Source organism: Schistocerca piceifrons, chromosome 3 (genome assembly GCF_021461385.2).
Source record: "Schistocerca piceifrons isolate TAMUIC-IGC-003096 chromosome 3, iqSchPice1.1, whole genome shotgun sequence".
Classification (NCBI taxonomy): Eukaryota; Metazoa; Arthropoda; class Insecta; order Orthoptera; family Acrididae; genus Schistocerca; species Schistocerca piceifrons.
Window position 1 is genome coordinate 191,280,316 of NC_060140.1, and position 22,130 is coordinate 191,302,445.

Genomic DNA, 22,130 nt, shown 5'->3' on the forward strand with positions numbered 1-22,130 from the left:
ACTGTGCCGGTCTACAATGTTAAAATCACCATTCTTGAAACTCTGAAACCACTCACGACACATTCTTTCACTAATAGCGCCCCTACCAGACGTACTTGAGGGCATGCAATGAGACTCAGCCGCTGTTTTCTTCATATTGAAACAAAACTGTAACACCTCCCGCAAATGATAAGAATTAGGCTCATAAACTGACATTTTCAATCAAGAACAACTTTATGCTGCAGGCACAAATCGACTAATGTTTGGATGAAGTTATGTTGACCAAGGTCCAAGCTAACTGCCTGAAGTCTGCGATCTGTTTCTTTCGACCGCTACTTACCTTTGTCGCCAGCTATCGGCAAACGGCAGGAGCAAAGTTGCACACCTTTTATAATATTGCAAATATACTAAAAGCATAATAGAAAAAAATTAAACTGCTTTAATACTAACTTTTCTGATTATTTCACGACAAGAAACTGAATAGCAGAGGCTATAAGTGATAACAATATGCCAAAAAAAGACTGAACTCCACCCTCAGGCCCAATGGACCACCACTGACCAGCTGCCATGTCGTCGTCTGCCATATGACGTCATTCAGGTGCTGTATGAGGGGGGACGGGATCAACACACTATTCTCCAAGCCATTGTCAGCTTTTCAGACCGCCCTTAAATGCCAAACCGAGCGAGGTGGCACAGTGGTTAGCACACTGGACTCGCATTCGGGAGGACGACGGTTCAATCCCGCGTCCGGCCATCCTGATTTAGGTTTTCCGTGATTTTCCTAAATCGCACCAGGCAAATTCCGGAATGGTTCCTTTGAAAGGGAACGGCCGACTTCCTTCCCTGTCCTTCCCTAATCCGATGAGACCGATGACCTTGCTGTTTGGTCTCTTTCCCCAAACAACCCAACCCAACCCTTAAATGCCAAGACACAGACCCAGGAGGGCCTAGAAATGTCCATGTGTAATTTCCATCCATGCATATTCCAAAATGTGAACAGTTGTTACCAGGGGGTTACAGTGAGCAAGTTGGTAGTCAACCATACCTCAGGCATATTTGATGGCTGACATGTCATGTGAATGTGCACACTGAGGAAACAGTTGCACATTTCATTCTTCAATGAAGACATGCACATTCCCTTTAAAGGGTGTTGTTCATGCTGAAATATGGCTTGTGTTGCTTGAGAGAGCAGCAATTCCTCAGACTCTTTAACTTTAATATATTTGTAGCCTTTCATATTCTTGAGAAATTGTGTATTGTACCCAATGCCACCTTAAATCTTCTTACTTAATGTGTCTACTATGGCACACAACACCAGCTGTCAGATTGTGACCCTGTGGTGCTATCGAACAAGTGTACAGCCTCATGGTAGAAGAACTTAATAACAGATCTTGTCCCAAAACATTAAATCTTGGCACTCTGCATGTCAGTGTTGTCATTCACATGCCCACTGCAGTCAGAGGTGTTTTTGGTTCTTGGGAGTGGAAGACACTTCCTGCCATAGTCAGGACAGTAGTCATCCTAGTCTTTAACACATTTTTCCTGTCACCTTTCTTTCTGTCCTTCGTGGCATAGGTAGAAACTGTTTATCATCACTTTTCTGGTGCGTACACAGATCCACAGGGAAAGGGACACACATTCCTGTAAGTCTGCAGTAGGCTGGGTTCATGAAGTAAATGAAGCACTAGCAACTACGCGGCATAGTGAAGTCAGTGTAGCAATACAACAGCTCCAAATCGGTAACTACTCGAGACCAGAAACAAACTGTCAGCTTGGCTGTTGCCATGATACAAAAAACTACAAAGTCCAGCAAGGAGAGAGTTGTGTTACTAGCCCAGACAACAGGCTCAGTGTCAAACGGTCACTGTTGAGTGATACCACGTGACGCGTATATACTGGCAGTGGCCCCTCTTCTGATGGCAGCCCGCAGCTGTCAGTCGTAGCTGTAGTACCTCCGACATGTCCACGCCCGTGCTAGGCAGGGAATCTGAATCACTGTCAGATACAAAACCTTTTTTATTTTATAGATGGGCTTAACAATAGCATATTTTAATCTTTCTGGAAAAATTCCGTGAGTTAGTGATGCATTACATATTTCAGAAAAGACAGCACTTATTGTGTGGGAACGAGTCTTTAGTTCCCAACATAGTGCTTTGATTTTTCTCTGTAACTGCTTGTCCCTACATTTTCTGTTACATTGAAGTAGTGATTATTAAACATTCCTCCTACCTGTGACTGATCATTTATATAGCACTTCCATTCAATTCACTAGTGATGTTATCCTCTTCTGTGACATTTTGTCTTGTTCCTCATTTCGCTCCATTCCATAGAGATTTAAGTCTGTTGTCAGAATTACTGATTTCTGGCATATGTGCATGTTCCTTGTTTTTTTAAGAACTTCTCTTAGTAATTTTGTGTAATTTTTTGTAGTGTGACTACTGCAGGATCTTTATTCGTTCTTACCAAGACACACATTTCCCTTGTCTTTCATAAGATACTGGTTGGTCTTGTAGAGCGTGTGTTAAATCTCAAGACTCATGTGCCACAGCTTAAGAAATAAATATGGTACACAGGTGCCAAGGCATACCTGCATAGCAAAAAGGAAAGAAGAAATTGTATTGTTACAGAATATGGGGCTATGAAACCCACATTTATTTTGCATAATGGGATAAAAACAAAACACAAAATCTAAATTCAGCAATATCATTATTTCACTGCTATCCTGAGACTTTTTTCCTATAGCAATACAATGCCAATGAGTTTGTTTATTAAATAATTTTTTGTTGCCAATCACAACTGGTAATGGGCAGCAGAAAAATTTCTTTGATAAGCAAACACATTGTCTTTACAGTCACAGGCTTTTACCAACCATTGTAACAGATGAAAAAATAAAAACAAATATAAAGTCAGTGAGGAAAGACATGTATAACTACACTTCCTTAAATATACTAAAATTTGCAAAGATATCAGCATCAGAAGAACAGTGTGAATAGATCCATGCTATATGTAGAACAGAGCAATAGCAACTTGTGATTAAGATTACAGAGAGATGGCAAACATACAAGCCCAGCAGTACCTTCTCATGTAACTGGTGAAGTCAATTTTAGACTGAGCTCCAGTGATGAAGAGCCACAAAGCAAAGTGGAAACGTGAAAGTACCTGCCCATATGCTTCACTGACTGAAAGGGTGCATAACCAGCATACAAGTGAGTACAGAAAGAACAGAATGTTCTGATTCTTAGAAGTGGATTTGTAATGTCACAACATTCTGCTACATTCACGACTAACTGTTTCAGTAGTGACAAATAGGGAACTGGTTTATAGAAGAGGGCCATGTATAGTGATGAGAGCTTAGTGGTCCATGCAGCTTGTGCACTACTGATGTCATTTTCCAAAATTTTTGAGAATGTGACATATTCCAGAATATAATCATACTTGAGCAACAATAGTGTCCTCACTAAGTTACAGTTCAGCTTTCAGAAGAGTTGCTTAACTCAGAATGCCATTTACACATTCAGTCCCCGAATTTTACAAGAATTAAATAACAAAAAAGTACCAGTTGGTATTTTCTGTGACATATCTAAGGCATTAAACTGTGTGAATCTAGTTTTCTCCTAGATAAACTGAGGTTATACAGAACAAATGGATAATGACATCTGTAACCAAAAGAATGCAGATTGTTGTATTTAATAATGCAGCCAATGTAAGGAAGGGAGATTCTTCTGAATAAGGAACAATCACTTGTGGGGTTCTGCATGGCTCAGGCATAGGTCCACCATTGATTCTCATATATTTCAGTGACCTTCCATTTGACATACAACAATCAGAATTCATTCTGTTTGTAAATGGCACTAGTGTTGTAACCAACTGAAACATATGTACAACAACAGACGAAATAATAAATAATGTTCTTAAAAGTATTATTGGGTGCAAATGGTTGGACTGTCAATTACAAAAAGAGACAACTTACTCAGTTCTGCACATCTAGATGTATTACAGCAGTGATAATTGTCATGTGTAGTGGAAACTACAAAAATATTTGGGTGTCCCCATTTTTGAGAATTTAAACTAAAAAAAGACAGAAGCAGACTGCAGTCGTGTGTGTAAGTTACAGTTACATGAGAGTGTGCCCACATGCGTGTGTCTGATTATTGTTGACAAAGGCCTTAACAGCCGAAAGCTATAATTGTGAGAGTCTTTTTGTTGTGCTTATTTGCAACTCAGCATCTCCGCTGTATGGTGAGCAGCAACTTTCCTTCTCATAATATAGAAACACATTTTTGTAACTGTTAACACCACTTTCTTCGGGCACATTTACTCCTCAAATCATTGCAGAATTTGGAGAGAGACAAATTGGTAAATTATGTTTTGCATTTTTCATTCAGTAATGCCATATGGAATAGTGTTGTGATGCAACTCCATCTTTAAGAATGGAAGTCTTCACTGCTCAAAATCGTGCTGTAAGAATAATATGTGGTGCTGATGACGACCACCTTGTAGGCACCTGTTTAAGGTGTTAGGCAGTTTGACTACTGCTTCACAATAGATTTATTTCCTCATGAAGTTTATTGTAAATAACCCATGAGAGCTCAAAAGATGTCCATAATTAAACCCCAAAAGAAAAAATAACATTCATTACTCTACATTAAGGTTGTTTTGGAACAAAAAGGGGTATGCAATTCTGTCACTAAAATTTCGGACCACTTACCCAGTAACCTGACATTGTCCATGATGGACTGTGGTTTGGAAACTGCTTCTGTTTGGGATGTAAAATATAAATTATAACAAATGACTGTCAACCGCTTTTCTTTTTTCATCCTACGACACAGATAATTTTTAATTGATATCTTAAGTCGTCGGAAAATGTCATGGAAAAGTGACTGATGCACATTATATTATTTCAGTTCATCTTTCGTGTCCCTTACCTGATGATATAAAATATTTGACAGCCAACGAAATTAAATTTGGAAACAAACTGAAAAAGTTTCTCCTTAACAATGCCTATTCCATATAATAATACATATTTTTGTAATGTGTAAAAAGTGATGAATAGGAAATATTAAGTCATATCAGTATTTTAAAAATACTTGTAAATGATGTGCATGTAGCCATATTTACAGGCAAATGTCTCAGGTGAATGTAAAATGTCTCGTTCCACATCATTATGTTTAATCATTCAAATGATCCTTGGAACATGAAACTTGATTATTAACTAACCAACATATCATACTTTTCACCATATTTTCCTTGTTTTGTATTTTGTGTTCGACGTTTTTTCAAATATCATTTATGCCCCACCTTCAGCCACTTCATCATTCCTTGTTTTCATAGTATACGTACAACATCAAAACAAATGAATGTGAGACTGGGCAACATGCTCAGAAAGATGTTATGCTACTTTGCCTTAATTCATTTTGTTGGAGGAGATCAATTTTAATTTGTTTGTGTAATGATAAGGAAACTTGAATTCTGATGCAAAATCTGCCATTAACTTCCCTCAACTTGTTGTGTGATGGCTACATACCACTTTTTCCTGAATAACTAGGTTTCGAACAGAACAGGTTGTGAACAGTTGATGATTCTAGGCATTATGCATTTCTATGAAATGTGACATCAATCATTTAAAACAATTGCCAGCAAACTACTGTGTGCTGCATCTCTGTAGATTTTGAACAAAATTGGTACAAGAATCATCAACTGTGTATGCTCACTATCAAGATGGGCATGAATCGCCGAAATATTTCTTGTTCAGAAGCTTTTCATCATGAGACCCCATTGCTTTTATACTGACGGTTCTCTATGCATTCTAGGCAGTTATTGCCTCGTTCTATGAAATTTCAGATGCACTGCCACATGTCAACAACTCACTGCCATGATATTGTGACACAGTCTTCTTCAGGTTTATACTGGTGAGAATGCACTAACTCCCCTATAAAAGACATCACTGGCATGTGTGGTGTGCTCAGTTATGACTGTTCATGCATTGCCTGCACTTCTGCTTCAAGTCAGTGTACTGTGCTGAGTGTTTGCCATGGTATAAACTCACCTCACTGATATCCTGTTGATCATCTTCACGCTGTAAAATCGCAGAATGGCGCTAACTATGCAGAACACGAAATATTTGTATGACAGGATTCTATCTAGTATCTCACTGTAAACAACCATCCAGGTAGGTAGCAGCCGCAGACAGTTGTATTTTCGCAGGTTCATTGACAATATAACTTCAAAAGTTAGAAGTGTGGGCCACAATTTTTGGTTTCACTGTATTTCATCAAATGACCATTAGAAATGTAGTGTTTGAGAGTAGTGGACTTGCTGGCTTGGAGTATACCACTGGTGTTCCATTGTGCACTCTTGAACAGCATTCGTGGTGTGCCCTCTATAAGATTTGACATACTTGCGTGGTTTTGTATAAACACATGCGTTGTGTAGTTCTAAGTTGTCTTTGACATGTTCCAGAAGTGCTGAAATTTTTGACTGAGGACAATATTATCACTTTACTTTCATGTCCTCTTAATACTCCGCCCCATTTTGCTGAAACATTTCCAATATATGGCGGGTTATCACGTTACCAGAATTGTAATACAGGATGTAAGAAATCACGGCTATCATATTGAATGTTATTTGCAGGTTAGAACTAGATGCAAGGCAGGATCTAACAAGAGAACTGTCCAGTCCTGCATATTGAAACCTGTCCTGAAATGTTTTTTACAGGAATACTACACTGAAAGAAACACAATGTCAACATTTTAGATGCTAAGACTCATTGCAAGTTTTTAAGAAAAATAGTGAAAATTGCCATATTCCGTAGCTCACTAGGTGGCTTGAGGACTGTACATTCCTGCTGAAGCTGCAGCAGACAGTACGTGCGCAAGACAGCGGTGCATAGCCTAGATTGATGGCACAGTGGTAAACAGATAACACGGTAAAACATGATCATAATGTGTAAAGCGAACTTCAGTTTCCATTGATAGTTTCTCTGACACAATTGTTCACAGTACTATTCTCTCGAATTTGTAACTCTTTTACTATACATAATAATTAACAGTAGCCTTTCCAGTATCACCAAGCATTAACAATGAGTGTGAAACTGAATTAATTTTCTTCGTGTTTTCTTCATACCATATTTATGTGGTTATAAGATGATGTTTCTTCCCAGATTCATCATTTGGAAAGTCCAGGTCATCTTATGTTTTGCATATGAAACCATTGCTGCTGAGGTCAACATTTTTATGTTGTTTTATTGACTGATATAGGGGTCACCTTACATTTACAGATGAAGTTTGGCCTATTGAGGTCACATGTAGATTTATTTTAAAGAATTCAGGAGGGGAGGTGCAGTAAATGATACTCGTGCTTGAACAGGATCAAGATATCCTGATACACCGAAACACTTGATAGAGTATCAACCTTGCTCTAATACTCACATGACATTTGAATCATGCAGTACTGGTGCAAGGAATATGCGAGAAACTATGAACTAGCCCTCACAAGTCTATTGCTCTGCTTAAACTTTGACAGTTTTGTGAAACACATTGAAAGGCAAAAATGTTGTCCTTCAAAAACATTACTTGATTCTGAACACAAGTCAGTATTGTACAGGGTTATTACAAATGATTGAAGCGATTTCACAGCTCTACAATAACTTTATTATTTGAGATATTTTCACAATGCTTTGCACACACATACAAAAACTCAAAAAGTTTTTTTAGGCATTCACAAATGTTCGATGTGTGCCCCTTTAGTGATTCGGAAGACATCAAGCCGATAATCAAGTTCCTCCCACACTCAGCGCAGCACGTCCCCATCAATGAGTTCGAAAGCATCGTTGATGCGAGCTCGCAGTTCTGGCACGTTTCTTGGTAGAGGAGGTTTAAACACTGAATCTTTCACATAACCCCACAGAAAGAAATCGCATGGGGTTAAGTCGGGAGAGCGTGGAGGCCATGACATGAATTGCCGATCATGATCTCCACCACGACCGATCCATCGGTTTTCCAATCTCCTGTTTAAGAAATGCCGAACATCATGATGGAAGTGCGGTGGAGCACCATCCTGTTGAAAGATGAAGTCGGCGCTGTCGGTCTCCAGTTGTGGCATGAGCCAATTTTCCAGCATGTCCAGATACACGTGTCCTGTAACGTTTTTTTTCGCAGAAGAAAAAGGGGCCGTAAACTTTAAACTGTGAGATTGCACAAAACACGTTAACTTTTGGTGAATTGCAAATTTGCTGCACGAATGCGTGAGGATTCTCTACCACCCAGATTCGCACATTGTGTCTGTTCACTTCACCATTAAGAAAAAATGTTGCTTCATCACAGAAAACAAGTTTCGCACTGAACGCATCCTCTTCCATGAGCTGTTGCAACCGCGCCGAAAATTCAAAGCGTTTGACTTTGTCATCGGGTGTCAGGGCTTGTAGCAATTGTAAACGGTAAGGCTTCTGCTTTAGCCTTTTCCCTAAGATTTTCCAAACCGTCAGCTGTGGTACGTTTAGCTCCCTGCTTGCTTTATTTGTCGACTTCCGCGGGCTACGCGTGAAACTTGCCCGTACGCATTCAACCGTTTCTTCGCTCACTGCAGGCCGACCCGTTGATTTCCCCTTACAGAGGCAACCAGAAGCTTTAAACTGCGCATACCATCACCGAATGGAGTTAGCAGTTGGTGGATCTTTGTTGAACTTCATCCTGAAGTGTCGTTGAACTGTTATGACTGACTGATGTGAGTGCATTTCAAGCACGACATATGCTTTCTCGGCTCCTGTCGCCATTTTGTCTCGCTGCGCTCTCAGGCGCTCTGGCGGCAGAAACCTGAAGTGCGGCTTCAGCCGAACAAAACTTTATGAGTTTTTCTACGTATCTGTAGTGTGTCGTGACCATATGTCAATGAATGAAGCTACAGTGAATTTATGAAATCGCTTCAATCATTTGTAATAGCCCTGTATTTGGTTATGAGATGCTGTAAACGATTTACCAAGTGAGTAGCAAATGGAAAATTTGGTCACTGTTAAAGTATTAGAACCCAGGATAAAAGTGTTACCACCTTTTTATCAGCTTTAGAACAAGATGATAAGATTCATATAAAACAAGAAAGAAAACTAAACCAGAATTAAGTGTCTAAAAAACGAAATGTATCTTAATAAACTGGCCATAATTGTTCTTGCAAGAATAAATTGCAGTGGCAAGACCAGTCATGGAGATAGTACCAACAGGCATCATTAGATCACAGGACAAACAAAAGTTGAGAATTATACTGAGTCAATCTTTTATTTATATATTAATTGGTGGTGTTACATATGAACTGTGCCCTAGAAGATAGTGCAGTCCGTTTTTTGTTCACCCCCCCCCCCCCCCCCACTGTTACTCAAGCCCTGCACTATGGTGGGGTAACATTGACACCAGCTTGGTTTAGAACTATGATTAGTGCTGGGAGGGGAGTAGTTAGCATGCAGCAGATTATCTTGTGTTGCCAACCATAGGAATCTGTGCCACATAATATGTCTTTTTATGGACATCTACCACATTTAAACTGCAGTTTGCCTGAATCCATTTAAATTGACCTTATAATTGGGAAAATAAACAACAGTGGTATACATTTCTACAGGAATGGTAAAGGTCTAGAAAGTACCCAGTGGCGTACTTACATGTTTTCTGTAGCAATGTTGTTGTTGTTGCACACCATGAGGTTTGACAGGAACAAAAGAGGGTTTGTCAGTTGCTGGTTCTGTGCAGCCGATGAGAGAGGGGCAGGCATGGTATGTTTGGAAGCGAGAAACATTCTCATGTACGAAATCTGAGATGTGTTTAGTAAAAAAATAAACAAATAAATTTACAACATATTTGGAAGAAACAGCTAAATATTTGTCACAGTGACGAGATAAATTTTCACAACTGTGCTATTAGGATGATGGTGGTAATTAAAAACAGTGATACCATAGATGACAGACTTAGTAAGCAAAACAGGAAGTGAAGATAAAAATTAATGTAAACAATTTGTTTTTGTTTATTTTATGTCTCCTTGCCTTTTCAAAATATTGAAATTCACTAAATGGCTTACATTTAAAATAGGTATAATGCTACTATTTTATGCAGGTACTTAATGTCAGCAAAACAGCTTATAATTTTGATTAGACAGAATATATTACAAGTAAATTTTTCTCAAGGAGCCTCTTTCACAGTGTAGTGGAATCCAATTAAGGTTTTCAATTTTGCAAAGAAGAAATATGAAGGACATTGTATGCAATGGAAATGATCTACTTCTCCTGAAGACCTAGATATGTGTTACTTTTTAGTCGATTTCTTGGACATTCATTTGCATAATGTCAGCATTTTGTTAGAAATTATGGAAACATAAGAGAATACAGGAAATAACTGACGAATTTGTGAACTGTGGTTTGAACAGTGATTGTTGTGCTAATTAAAATCGAGAGCAAAAACACAGTACCTCCCTATCCCAAAGAAAATGTGTTATACTGGCTTTCAGTGTCAAAGGACAGGCTGAAAATTTTTTAGTTTACGAAGGAGGGAGAAAACGCTTAAAGAGTTAAGAAGTGTGCAAAGCCCATTCCGTATCGTAAACTCTGTAGGCGAATTGTATAAACAGCACAAAGATTTACACATCTAAATGAAGTTTGCAAAATTGTGAAAGAAAAACTGTTCGAAAGATTTAGAACTGTCGAGAAAGCCAGTGCGCTGTTACTAAGGGTGATCTATGTGACTGTGCCCTCTGAATTGCACGTGAGATTAACATTGTTGATTTCCAGGTTTCTTTCACCTACTTAAATAGATTCAGGAAATTATATGGAAAAGGGAGTCACAAAATTACAAAATGTGCTTCAAACTAATGTGTAGAGGAGATGTGATTAATTGGTAATATTATAGCTAAATTAATAGCAATAAAGACAAAGCTTCTTGTTGTGCCTTAAAATGCTGCGTATGAAACCAGTCAGTCAGGTTTTGTCCAAGAACTGCTTTTCAAAAGAAAGGCAAAGTTGCTTGTGCTGTCAATGAAAGCTGTGATTCATTTGTATACGACAGTGCCAGTGCTAACTATCAGTGGATTACTGTTTTTGGAGCTTTATACCTGTCTTCTGAACCTCAAGCCAAAGTAGGAGCAAAAATTTAAAAAAGGACTGTTCAGTTGCATAAGAGAATAATTCTGTGTTGAAAGATTTAGCCTCCCGACGGAAATCTTTTTTCAACACTGTAAAGCATTTTTCAGAAAATTGTCAGGCGGTATGATTTCTGATGGCTCTTTGTCATTTCAGGCTTATTAGCAGAGTAGTATTGTTAAACTTTGCTCACTTGTGCATTGTCACTTTGCATCTCCAGGTTTTAAGAATTTGAAAAAGTATGCCTGGTAAGCAGCACAATATGCAGAACAACGGCCTCAACCATATCCTACTCCATTCCAGTTTCTGTTTAAATTAAATAACTTATTACTGTGGTGAGACCAAATGCATTAATCTCTCTTTTCTCAGGTGTTTTCATCATCCATTAGACATGTTGCAGTTTTGCATTGACTATGGGAAAATTCGAGGAAATGTTTGATTGTTAGTAAAATATACCACACTCGAAAATTATAATAAGAGCTGTACTACAGAAATTGTTATAAAACATTTCATGTCAACATATTAAAGTCCCGATTGATGGAAGTCATCTGTAATGTAACATCATTTGATTTTCTTTCCTCTGCTAGTCACTGCAGTTGCAGTTACATATGCAACAGTCTAACTGATGATATGAACTGCAAGTTATTCAAATGACAGCATTTCATTCAGTGTATTCTTCCTGTCTGAAAAAAACATAAGGTTAGGTTTCACATGTTGGATTGGACCATTCCCTTGTAAGTCTGGATACATGCTATTTGTAAGCAACCATTTGAACATCTTATACAGTCAGGCTCAATACCTCAGCCAATTACTCCTTCCTCTTCAGTCCTTCCAATTTCTACTCAGACTGTACCACAGTGGGACACCTATCACTGAATTAAATTAAAGAACGTTTTGCTCATGTTTGCACGTGTTGCTGCCTCAAGAAATTATTTGAATAGCCTGTGCCATGTATTTTTGTTGAAAGGCACATCAAATCCAGCACCTATATTTGCAAACGTAATATAATGGACGTCTTTAAATCAGTGGGTTAGCAAGTTTTGGCAAGTAGTGAGAGTTTTATGTTTTGGAAAGCCAGTTTACACCTCTACAGCTTGAAATCATTATTACCAGGAAAAAGTGGCATAATAATTGAGTTCTGAAAAAGTAGTGTATTACAGCTGTTATAAACAACAGCATGCCCAATTAAAGGATATTATTTGAGTCAGTGGATTCTGCCTGTGACTGTGGCTGCCTGCTCAGTCTGTTCCTGCAACTTGTCTCTTATGAGCAGAATTCAGTGTGGTTTTTACTTTTCTCCATCATTCTTTTAACTTCATTTGAAATTCTTGTATGCTTCTTCCCTTTGTTGAATAAGCTGCCTGATTGTAGCATGCCTATGCTGCTTGCTATTGTTACAGTAACTGGTGTGCAGGCATTCTGTTACCATTATATGATATATGTATTCAGTTGATTCCTCCTTTCTCATTCCCAGTGCCTTGAAGAAAAGGGGGGAGAAGTGAATATGGGATCCAAAAGAGTATGTTTGTGGAGGATCACATTTGCTAAAATTATGCAACTGCAGAAAAACACATTAACAAAAGCTGACAAATGCCAACTTTTCTAGAGAGGAGTTCTTGCATCTGGCAGAGAAAAAGATTACAGAAAATTAGACGTATTATTCAAGAGAGTCAGAGAGTCACACACAAGTCTCCTCTGCTGTTGGTCTTAAGTTTCTGGTTCACCTTCAGATTGTATTTGTTTTGGGTGACTGTGCTGGATAATTCTAGAGTAATTTCTTTTTCTCTGAACATGTCATATCTTTTTTCCCTATTGGTGGAGGTATCAGTTTTGAACACTGGTGCTTCTGTCTTGTCGACGCGTATTAAATGATGTAAAATCTGGGAGAGAAGAACAACATGTGTTAGGATACATTACTTATCACCCCACTTAGCTCAGTGATGTTGAGCAGTAGACAGACACATTTAAAAGTAGACTGTTGGATAAGCTATTAGATAAAGTCCGTTACTAGGTAACAAAAATCCTTGTACACAAACATCATATAGGTGCGTGCATGTGCGCACGCGTGTGCACACACACACACACACACACACACACATTGTTGTCTCTGAACATTTGTGTGTGTTAGTTAGGTTCTTGGAAGAAATCCCCCCCCCCCCCCCACCTCACGCACGTGTGAGGACGAGGAGATTTCACTACAGTTGGCTTCTCTCAAGCTGGTGGAGTCTGAATGACCTGCCCTTTCTTTTTAATCTTCTCTGACTATCCCTCTCACGTCCCTGAGAAAGGAATTACTAGTTTCTGAAAGTTAATGTAGTGTTGTATACTGTTGTTTGTCTATCGCAATACTAAATATTTCACCTCCAGAAGGTAAGTAATGGTTAGATGTTTTGCCTCATAATTTTATAGTTTTATAGAATTAATTTTCATTTGAGTACTTTAAGCTGTGAGAAAACTAAATGGGCATACAATGAAAAATCGTGCTTAAAATACCCTCTTTATTTGCCCCATAGGCTTACTTGGATGACATCAAGGAGAAAGTGTCAGTGCTGTTTGACAAATATTTTACCAAAGAAGAAAAGACTTTTTCTATAATAATCAAGTGAGTATTGTGTTTTGCCTGTCCATGAACCTCATCATCACTTGCAATATTTTTGTAAAGATTTTTAGTGAACAGTCGTTTTCTCATAAAACTTTGAAAATGTTTAAAGAAAATATGTGTGGTGTATTCCTTTTCAGCCAGAAATTGTGAGTTATTAAACAACAGTTTTCTGGCTTGTAATATGAGAGAGTGCTATATGTAATCTGTATTATAACAAAAACCTCTAATAAAAAACAAAATTTTAGTATTTCTGAGATAGTATATGTCAGAAAGCAGGGCTGTAAAGCATGAAAAACGTGAAGTCTCTAGTGCTCAGCCCAAAAACATACTTGTGGTCTGACTGTAGGTAGTGTGCAGCCTTAAGTCATCGCAGTATGAGAAGGGGCAAGGTGGCAGTTTCAGCACACTGCCCACCTGGTATTTCCAATAAAGATCACTTGTACTCAATTGTACAGCAGGTTGAGTGGGCCTGGGGATTTTTTGAAGGGACTGAAACAAAGAAAAATCCCCATTCTCGTCTGGGATGGAACCCAAGACCTTCTGGGGCAGATCCTAGTGCTCTACTCGTTAGACCACCATGGCCACTCTTAGAGTAGAGCATAGTCCAGACTAATAAATCAGTTGTGGGGATGAAAGTGGGTAGGATGTGTGTGCATGTCTTTGTAGTCTTGAATTAGTCACCCAGCTTGATGTTATTTAATAAGGTGTTACATATTAAATTATAAGGGCTACTGTTGTATTGAATGTCAATTCATTCTTAATTAAAGACAATGCAGACAATTGTCAATTAAGTGGCTTATTGCTGTCAATTAAGATTCTCTGCATCTAAGTGTGTCAAGTCTGCAACATCACCCTTGTGTTTGAAAATAAAGTAAGCATTTAGGTAGAATGTATTACATGTTTCAGTTCTTCAAAGAGAAGAAACAAGAGAAAAATGAAGTACAACTTAGATAGTTGCCACATTCACATTACCTCCATTACAATATTTTTGTCAGAATTTTTGTCTCTCACTGTCAGCAGATAGTGGTGAAAAGCTTGAAGAGTCACAGTGGTGAAAATATTAACATTTTTCAGTAAAGTGTCTAGGGGACTGAGACAAATCAATCTTTTCACTTGCAACCATGATTGACAGTTATATCGCAGTTATATCATCCATGGTGATCATGTTGTCAGCTAAAATTTTTTGTTTCTTTTTTCAAACCCAGTGTTTAAACTGCGTCATATTGAGTAATGTTGCTAGGGCCATTATTACCATGTCAGTTAAATTTTTACTTTAATATTCCATTAAGTAGTTCCTTGAATTAAAATTTATTCTACACTGACGACCATAGTTAAAAGGTAGTTCTGTGTATTGTTCTTCTATAACATATAATTTAGCCATACATTGTTTTAATTCATAAACTAATTAAAGTGTTCCTACTTTCAGCCGCCGCAACAGCAACATGGTATCTCGTGATGACGCCATTGCAGAATTGGCAGAAATGATAAAAATGAGGAACATAAACAACCGTGTTGACTTAAAACAACCCCAGTTGACTGTAATTATTGAAGTAATTCGCTCAATGTGTTGTATTGGTATACTGCCAGACTACTTCAGATTCCGCAAGTACAATCTTTTAGAATTAGCCTCACCAGAAGGAAAAAAGGGCGATGAAGATTCTGCACAGAAAGACAGTTCAGGAGAACCTGCTGTTAATGAAGAAGAAAAAGCAAGCCCATGTGACAGTGCAGGTAATGTCGACACTTCTGAAGAAAATGGTAAAGGCCAAGACTGTGTTGTGACAGAAGGAAAGCCTGCAGACGGGTGCAATGAAGACCAGAGCTCTATCTCCTCAGAGTGCCAACTTGAATCTACAGATGATACAAAAAATGACATCAAAAGCCAGTCACAGGATACAAAAACTGATCCTGGTGCTGGTACAGTTGATGTTACTGAAAGTGGAAATGGTGATAGTTTGTCTCAGAAGACAGAAAACTGTGCTATAGATACAAAGTAATGTAAACATCAAAGCAAAAACTGCTTTCATTGTTAAAATAAAGAATTGTATTTTGTTGTTCCATGGTTTGTGACACGTAGTCAAAAAACTTTTGTTTTTACACCTAAAATATTTCTCAATATTTAAGATGTATATTGTTAATTTGGCATATCAATGTACTACTTGTGTTCCAAAACAGCTGTATCTTTGTGTGGAAAACACCCATGGAACTTATTCTTTTTATGAGTTGATGCATTTATAGTTTTTTCACGGCATTGTATGTTGTGGTTTGTGAGTATTGCTATGTTACTTACCCATTGTTATCCACTTTCACTTCAGAAATATTGCAGATGGAGTGAGATCTCTGCTTATTTATTGTATATTTTCTGTACAATAATTTATTTTAAAAATAAACAAATCCAATGGAGCTTTCTTTACATATAAATGCATAAATTATTTTTTAAACTGCAGTTTCTGCGATGTTGTAGATCCTGACGAGACACACCTGCTTCAGTTATGGAAACATGAAAAAGGCTCAATTTAAGAAATGTTTGCTATGTACTCACATATTTTATAATTACTGAACTTAAATGCAATTACAAGGATCTTCCTAAATATAAAAACAGTGAGCACTTAAGAGCACAGTCAAATATTGACAATATGAAATCCTATGAACTTTCATCCATAGTACAGTATGACTTTTATTTAATGTATATCCTAATTGGCCTCACATAGATGAAATTAATTAATGTTACAAAGTGCGTGTATTGATTCTTGGGAACATTTGTTGTTGGTGTGACTAATTACAGTTTAGTCACAACCACACGTATAGTTTGAGATCAGACCATGTTGATTAAGTTATCCATCTTGAGACTGCATGCTGTTACCACATTTTTTTATTAATAATATTTAAAATGACAGAAGTACCAAGTGGAAGAGATAATCTGATATTATAAGAACTATTTGAATGAAAGGAGTCTTCTGTTCTTCGTATTTGGAGTTATACAAATTAAAAATGACCAAAAATACATTCTGCTGCATTAAGTCCAGTGTTTGTTTTCAGTTTGCTGTCCAGAGTAATAGAGAAATGATAAAGTAATTTTTATACACAGCAACAGACTCTCTCTTCGTTAGCTGACCATGTGTGTGGCATCTCTGGTTCCTCTGCCAGTAGTCTGTTCAACATATCGTCATGGCAGTTCTGAAATGATGCTTCATAAATCACCAGTAAGATTTGGAGTCTTAACACCTCATGGATCCTTTCTTTTTGGCATCTCCATCTCTGCTCCCTCCTGAAATTGATGTTGTTTATTAATCAGTAGCTAGACAAGACAAAATTTTGTAATACTGAATGCAGCCCATCTGTCAAATAGAATATTAGATGTAGAGGGTTTTGTTTTATTTCTTCACCTTTGATTTCAAATGACATACTTAGAAATCACAGAAGTTATGATTAAGAACACTAATGTATATATAACTTCATTTACATGCCATTCTTCCTCCATTCCTGATCCCAAGCCTTTGTCCAACAAAGTGCCCTAGAATATTTGTCATTAATATTGTTCTCAAGAGAAATAAACCACACTTTGTATCTTCCTACTAAAAACAGTGTGCTAGATTTAATACCCACTTGTTAAAAAATGTATTTTTACATATGGTGGTTGTTTAATCACAAAAATAAATTGTATAATGATCCCCTGTGTTTGCCTTAGCACTTCATTGACAAGCTTAATACAATCTCCACTTTGTCAGAAACATAGGAGGATCCTATAATGCTTGTTCAAATCTCCCCAAGGCAAATGATCTTTGTGTCTGCAGTTCTATTGCTAAACTGGCCTATCCAACTTCATAGCACGAAGGATGCATGTGATTGAAATGAATGTTATACTACAGTTTACACACAGTATATTAAACGGCACAAATATGATCAGCAATTACACGTAAGTGCAGTCAGCATAGCAATGTTACTAAGTAAAAGCAGCATGTCAGTTTTTCCACTTCCTTTGGCAACATGTGCAAGAGGAAATACTACAAAAAATGCAGGAAACTGGTCCTGTCAGTAATCTAGATCAATATATTCTAAGAATATACAAAATCTATTCTGCTAATGAAAAATCCAGTTATTATTCATAGTGTTTTGGTTGTAAATTGAAAATGATCACTTCTGGCAGAGGATACTGTATTGTACAACTGGCAGCAGCTTTAGCTGTTAGCCCACCCATATGTGATGTTTCTGACTTCTGCAAAATAACAATAACAATAACTATAATAATAATACAGTAATAAAAGAAATCAAAGTGAAGTAGAAAGCTGAAGGTTATCTAAAGCTGATTATTCAGTCTATGCAACAGTGGCTGCATTATCGCTGTGGTTGTATTACTGAATTCTGTGCTGGCCGCCTGTACCTACTTGAAAGAAGACAGGAACAGACTGACAAAGTACAATAGTCCTCCAGCAAGCTTTGAACTAATAGATAGCACAGCCTTTGGAGGATGTAACAAGTGTGAACACCAAGCTAACTGGTGCCCAGAGAACTCTTTCATTGTTATGATGGTGACTATAGCATATTGTTTCAAACATTAAAGTGAAGAATAGTTTTAACTTATTGTAGGATAACATTCTTGGAGTTACAAAAGATTTATTACCGCAATATCACATCTTAAGTGAGTATTATTCAGTGTTTCAATGTGGTAAGCGGCTATCAAGTGAATTTATCAACATAATTGAGTGCAATACAGACAAATAAGTGGACTGTCACAGAGTTGCTAGACATCATGTACTGTTGCATTGACCTTAGGTAGATCATCTTGTGCCACTAAGCAAATGCTGATGGCCCATCAAGACAATGAGTGGTTGGGCACACTGGTAGACAAAGTAACTTCTCAGGTAGACTTTATATGACAAATTCGTTGATGAATTTGCAGAAGTGTAGTGTAACAAAAAATGAAAATGCTACCAACTAAATTGTTTAACAGCTGCTGTTCCTGGAAGACCATACTAAAAACCTCTCCTCTTTGAGAAATTTGGAAAAGCATCAAGAATAAAACATTTGACGCAGTGATTTAAGAATAACCAATGCCATTTTGCACATTATATTTTAAAAGCAATGATGATCCAAATTGTTTTTTGTTTCATTATAATTCCAGTCTTGGATCACAATGTTTATTTTAATTAGGTTATTTAGTCCGGTCGTTAATGACCACCTTCAGGCCAGAGAAAAAACATGTTGCATTACACATATCACTGTGTTACATGTAACAGTGCAGTCAAAATCAGTAGCCATTTCAGCTTTGTCAAACAAATAAAATTATGATATGTAAAGAGCACTGCTGATGCATTTTCCTGGCTCACTGGAAACTTTTTCGTGACCATCACAACTTGTAAAATTGTCTTGTGCTTAGGCTGCACAAACCGTCAAACATATTCATCCCCCACCTTTAGGAAGTATTTTTAGTTACAGAATAACCTGAGTTTCAATAATTAAGGAATATATTGAGTGCACCTTAATCAAACAAGTTTGGTACAACTAACACCTAATTCTCATGTTCTTCATTACCACTTTTACTGACAACTGTCTGGTGAAGTAAGCTCAAAATTTTTCATCTAATTAAGATTTCTGTGAAGTAGGAAATGTGTCAAAAACTTTATTGTGAAGAGATGTGAATTCAGCGGCCTTGAGGTGTTGAACGCTAATACCGAACCAAACCTATTTATTAGTTTCACCCGTGCATTTCATTTTATGAATGCTCAGTTGCTACCTGATTCTTCGCCAGCCGGAGTGGCCGAGCGGTTCTAGGTGCTACAGTCTGGAGCCGCGCGATCGCTATGGTCGCAGGTTTGAATCCTGCCTTGGGCATGGACGTGTGTGATGTCCTTAGGTTGGTTCGGTTTAAGTAGTTCTAAGTTCTAGGGGACTGATGACCTCAGAAGTTAAGTCCATAGTGCTCAGAGCTATTTGAGCCTACCTGATTCTTCCTGGCAACAATGAGCAGAATGACAGTGACACTGTGTAAGTCAACATACACTCCTGGAAATTGAAATAAGAACACCGTGAATTCATTGTCCCAGGAAGGGGAAACTTTATTGACACATTCCTGGGGTCAGATACATCACATGATCATACTGACAGAACCACAGGCACATAGACACAGGCAACAGAGCATGCACAATGTCAGCACTAGTACAGTGTATATCCACCTTTCGCAGCAATGCAGGCTGCTATTCTCCCATGGGGACGATCGTAGAGATGCTGGATGTAGTCCTGTGGAACGGCTTGCCATGCCATTTCCACCTGGCGCCTCAGTTGGACCAGCGTTCGTGCTGGACGTGCAGACCGCATGAGACGACGCTTCATCCAGTCCCAAACATGCTCAATGGGGGACAGATCCGGAGATCTTGCTGGCCAGGGTAGTTGACTTACACCTTCTAGAGCACGTTGGGTGGCACGGGATACATGCGGACGTGCATTGTCCTGTTGGAACAGCAAGTTCCCTTGCCGATCTAGGAATGGTAGAACGATGGGTTCGATGACGGTTTGGATGTACCGTGCACTATTCAGTGTCCCCTCGACGATCACCAGTGGTGTACGGCCAGTGTAGGAGATCGCTCCCCACACCATGATGCCGGGTGTTGGCCCTGTGTGCCTCGGTCGTATGCAGTCCTGATTGTGGCGCTCACCTGCACGGCGCCAAACACGCATACGACCATCATTGGCACCAAGGCAGAAGCGACTCTCATCGCTGAAGACGACACGTCTCCATTCGTCCCTCCATTCACGCCTGTCGCGACACCACTGGAGGCGGGCTGCACGATGTTGGGGCGTGGGCGGAAGACGGCCTAACGGTGTGCGGGACCGTAGCCCAGCTTCATGGAGACGGTTGCGAATGGTCCTCGCCGATACCCCAGGAGCAACAGTGTCCCTAATGTGCTGGGAAGTGGCGGTGCGGTCCCCTACGGCACTGCGTAGGATCCTACGGTCTAGGCGTGCATCTGTGCGTCGCTGCGGTCCGGTCCCAGGTCGACGGGCACGTGCACCTTCCGCCGACCACTGGCGACAACATCGATGTACTGTGGAGACCTCACGCCCCACGTGTTGAGCAATTCGGTGGTACGTCCACCCGGCCTCCCGCATACCCACTATACGCCCTCGCTCAAAGTCTGTCAACTGCACATACGGTTCACGTCCATGCTGTCGCGGCATGCTACCAGTGTTAAAGACTGCGATGGAGCTCCGTATGCCACGGCAAACTGGCTGACACTGACGGCGGCGGTGCACAAATGCTGCGCAGCTAGCGCCATTCGACGGCCAACACCGCGGTTCCTGGTGTGTCCGCTGTGCCGTGCGTGTGATCATTGCTTGTACAGCCCTCTCGCAGTGTCCGGAGCAAAAATGGTGGGTCTGACACACCGGTGTCAATGTGTTCTTTTTTCCATTTCCAGGAGTGTATTTGCTATGAATTAGTGGAATCTGCTAGCTTTACACGTTTCGTAGGATCTTCTGTATTGGTACCCGTTAGGATGCTGTCATAGTGGTGTGACTATTCCGAATGAGTCAAACAACATGGTACAAGTTACAATGCGTTGTTGATTTGTATGTTGTGTTTAGTGTAGTTATACTGTTGATTATTCAGCAATGGAAAAGAAAAGACGCAATTTTGTTTGGTTTGTTCCACCTGCAAACAAAAGAAAGTTTTAATCCAACTGGAATACAGGAGTAGTGAACACCACTTCAGAACACAATAAAGGCAATCCACAGCATTCAAGAACAAGACATCTAGATGGAAGCCAGCTTTACCAACTTGTTGAAATGCAGCCAGGTACACCTAATGTTCAAAACACAATACCAGAGAAGGAAAGTTGCTACTCACTATATAGCGGAGATGCTGAGTCGCGATAGGCACAATAAAAAGATTCACACAATGCTAGCTTTCGGCCATTAAGACTTTTGTCAGCAGTAGACACACATACACATACACACTCACGCAAACGCAACTTTCACACGTCTGCAGTCTCAGAGAACTCTAGTTTCAGCTCTCTGAGACTGCAGACACGTGTGCAAGTTGCGATTGTGTGTGTGCATGTGTGTATGTGTGTCTACTGCTGACAAAGGCCTTGATGGCGGAAAGAATTGTATGAATCTTTTTATTGTGCCTATCGCGACTCAGTATCTCCGCTGTATGGTGATTAGCAACTTTCCTTCTCTGGTATTGTTACATTCCATCCAGGATTTTCCATTGTTTAGTGTTCAAAATACTCATCCATAGCCTACAAAACTACAACCAGTATAATATAGATATCTTTTCTTCAGGGAACTCCCAACACGAGGAACGGGAAATATATAGCTATGTTGTGAAAACTTGTGTTCCACCTATAAATTACAAATTTACTTGTAGCAAAGGGATCCGAAATTTCACCATCAATGATTGTCAGAGTTTCAGTGGTTAGATTATTCAGGAGGAAATGG

The 22,130-nt window shown here is 39.0% G+C and overlaps 2 protein-coding genes across 2 annotated transcripts in view; one reads left to right on the forward strand and one right to left on the reverse strand.

The window, feature by feature from the left end:
- The window catches only part of LOC124789500 (THUMP domain-containing protein 1 homolog), a 31,247-nt gene extending 15,135 nt beyond the window's left edge, over positions 1–16,112 (forward strand). Inside the window, exons 4-5 of the mRNA XM_047256883.1 lie at positions 13,603–13,691; positions 15,118–16,112. Coding sequence (XP_047112839.1) covers positions 13,603–13,691; positions 15,118–15,688 — 660 coding nt within the window. The 3' untranslated portion in view covers positions 15,689–16,112. The remainder of the gene's footprint in view (positions 1–13,602; positions 13,692–15,117) is intronic.
- LOC124789498 (sodium-coupled monocarboxylate transporter 2-like) overlaps positions 16,029–22,130 on the reverse strand; it is a 247,291-nt gene continuing 241,189 nt past the window's right edge. Inside the window, exon 15 of the mRNA XM_047256882.1 lies at positions 16,029–16,959. Within this exon, the coding sequence (XP_047112838.1) occupies positions 16,918–16,959 (42 nt within the window). The 3' untranslated portion in view covers positions 16,029–16,917. The remainder of the gene's footprint in view (positions 16,960–22,130) is intronic.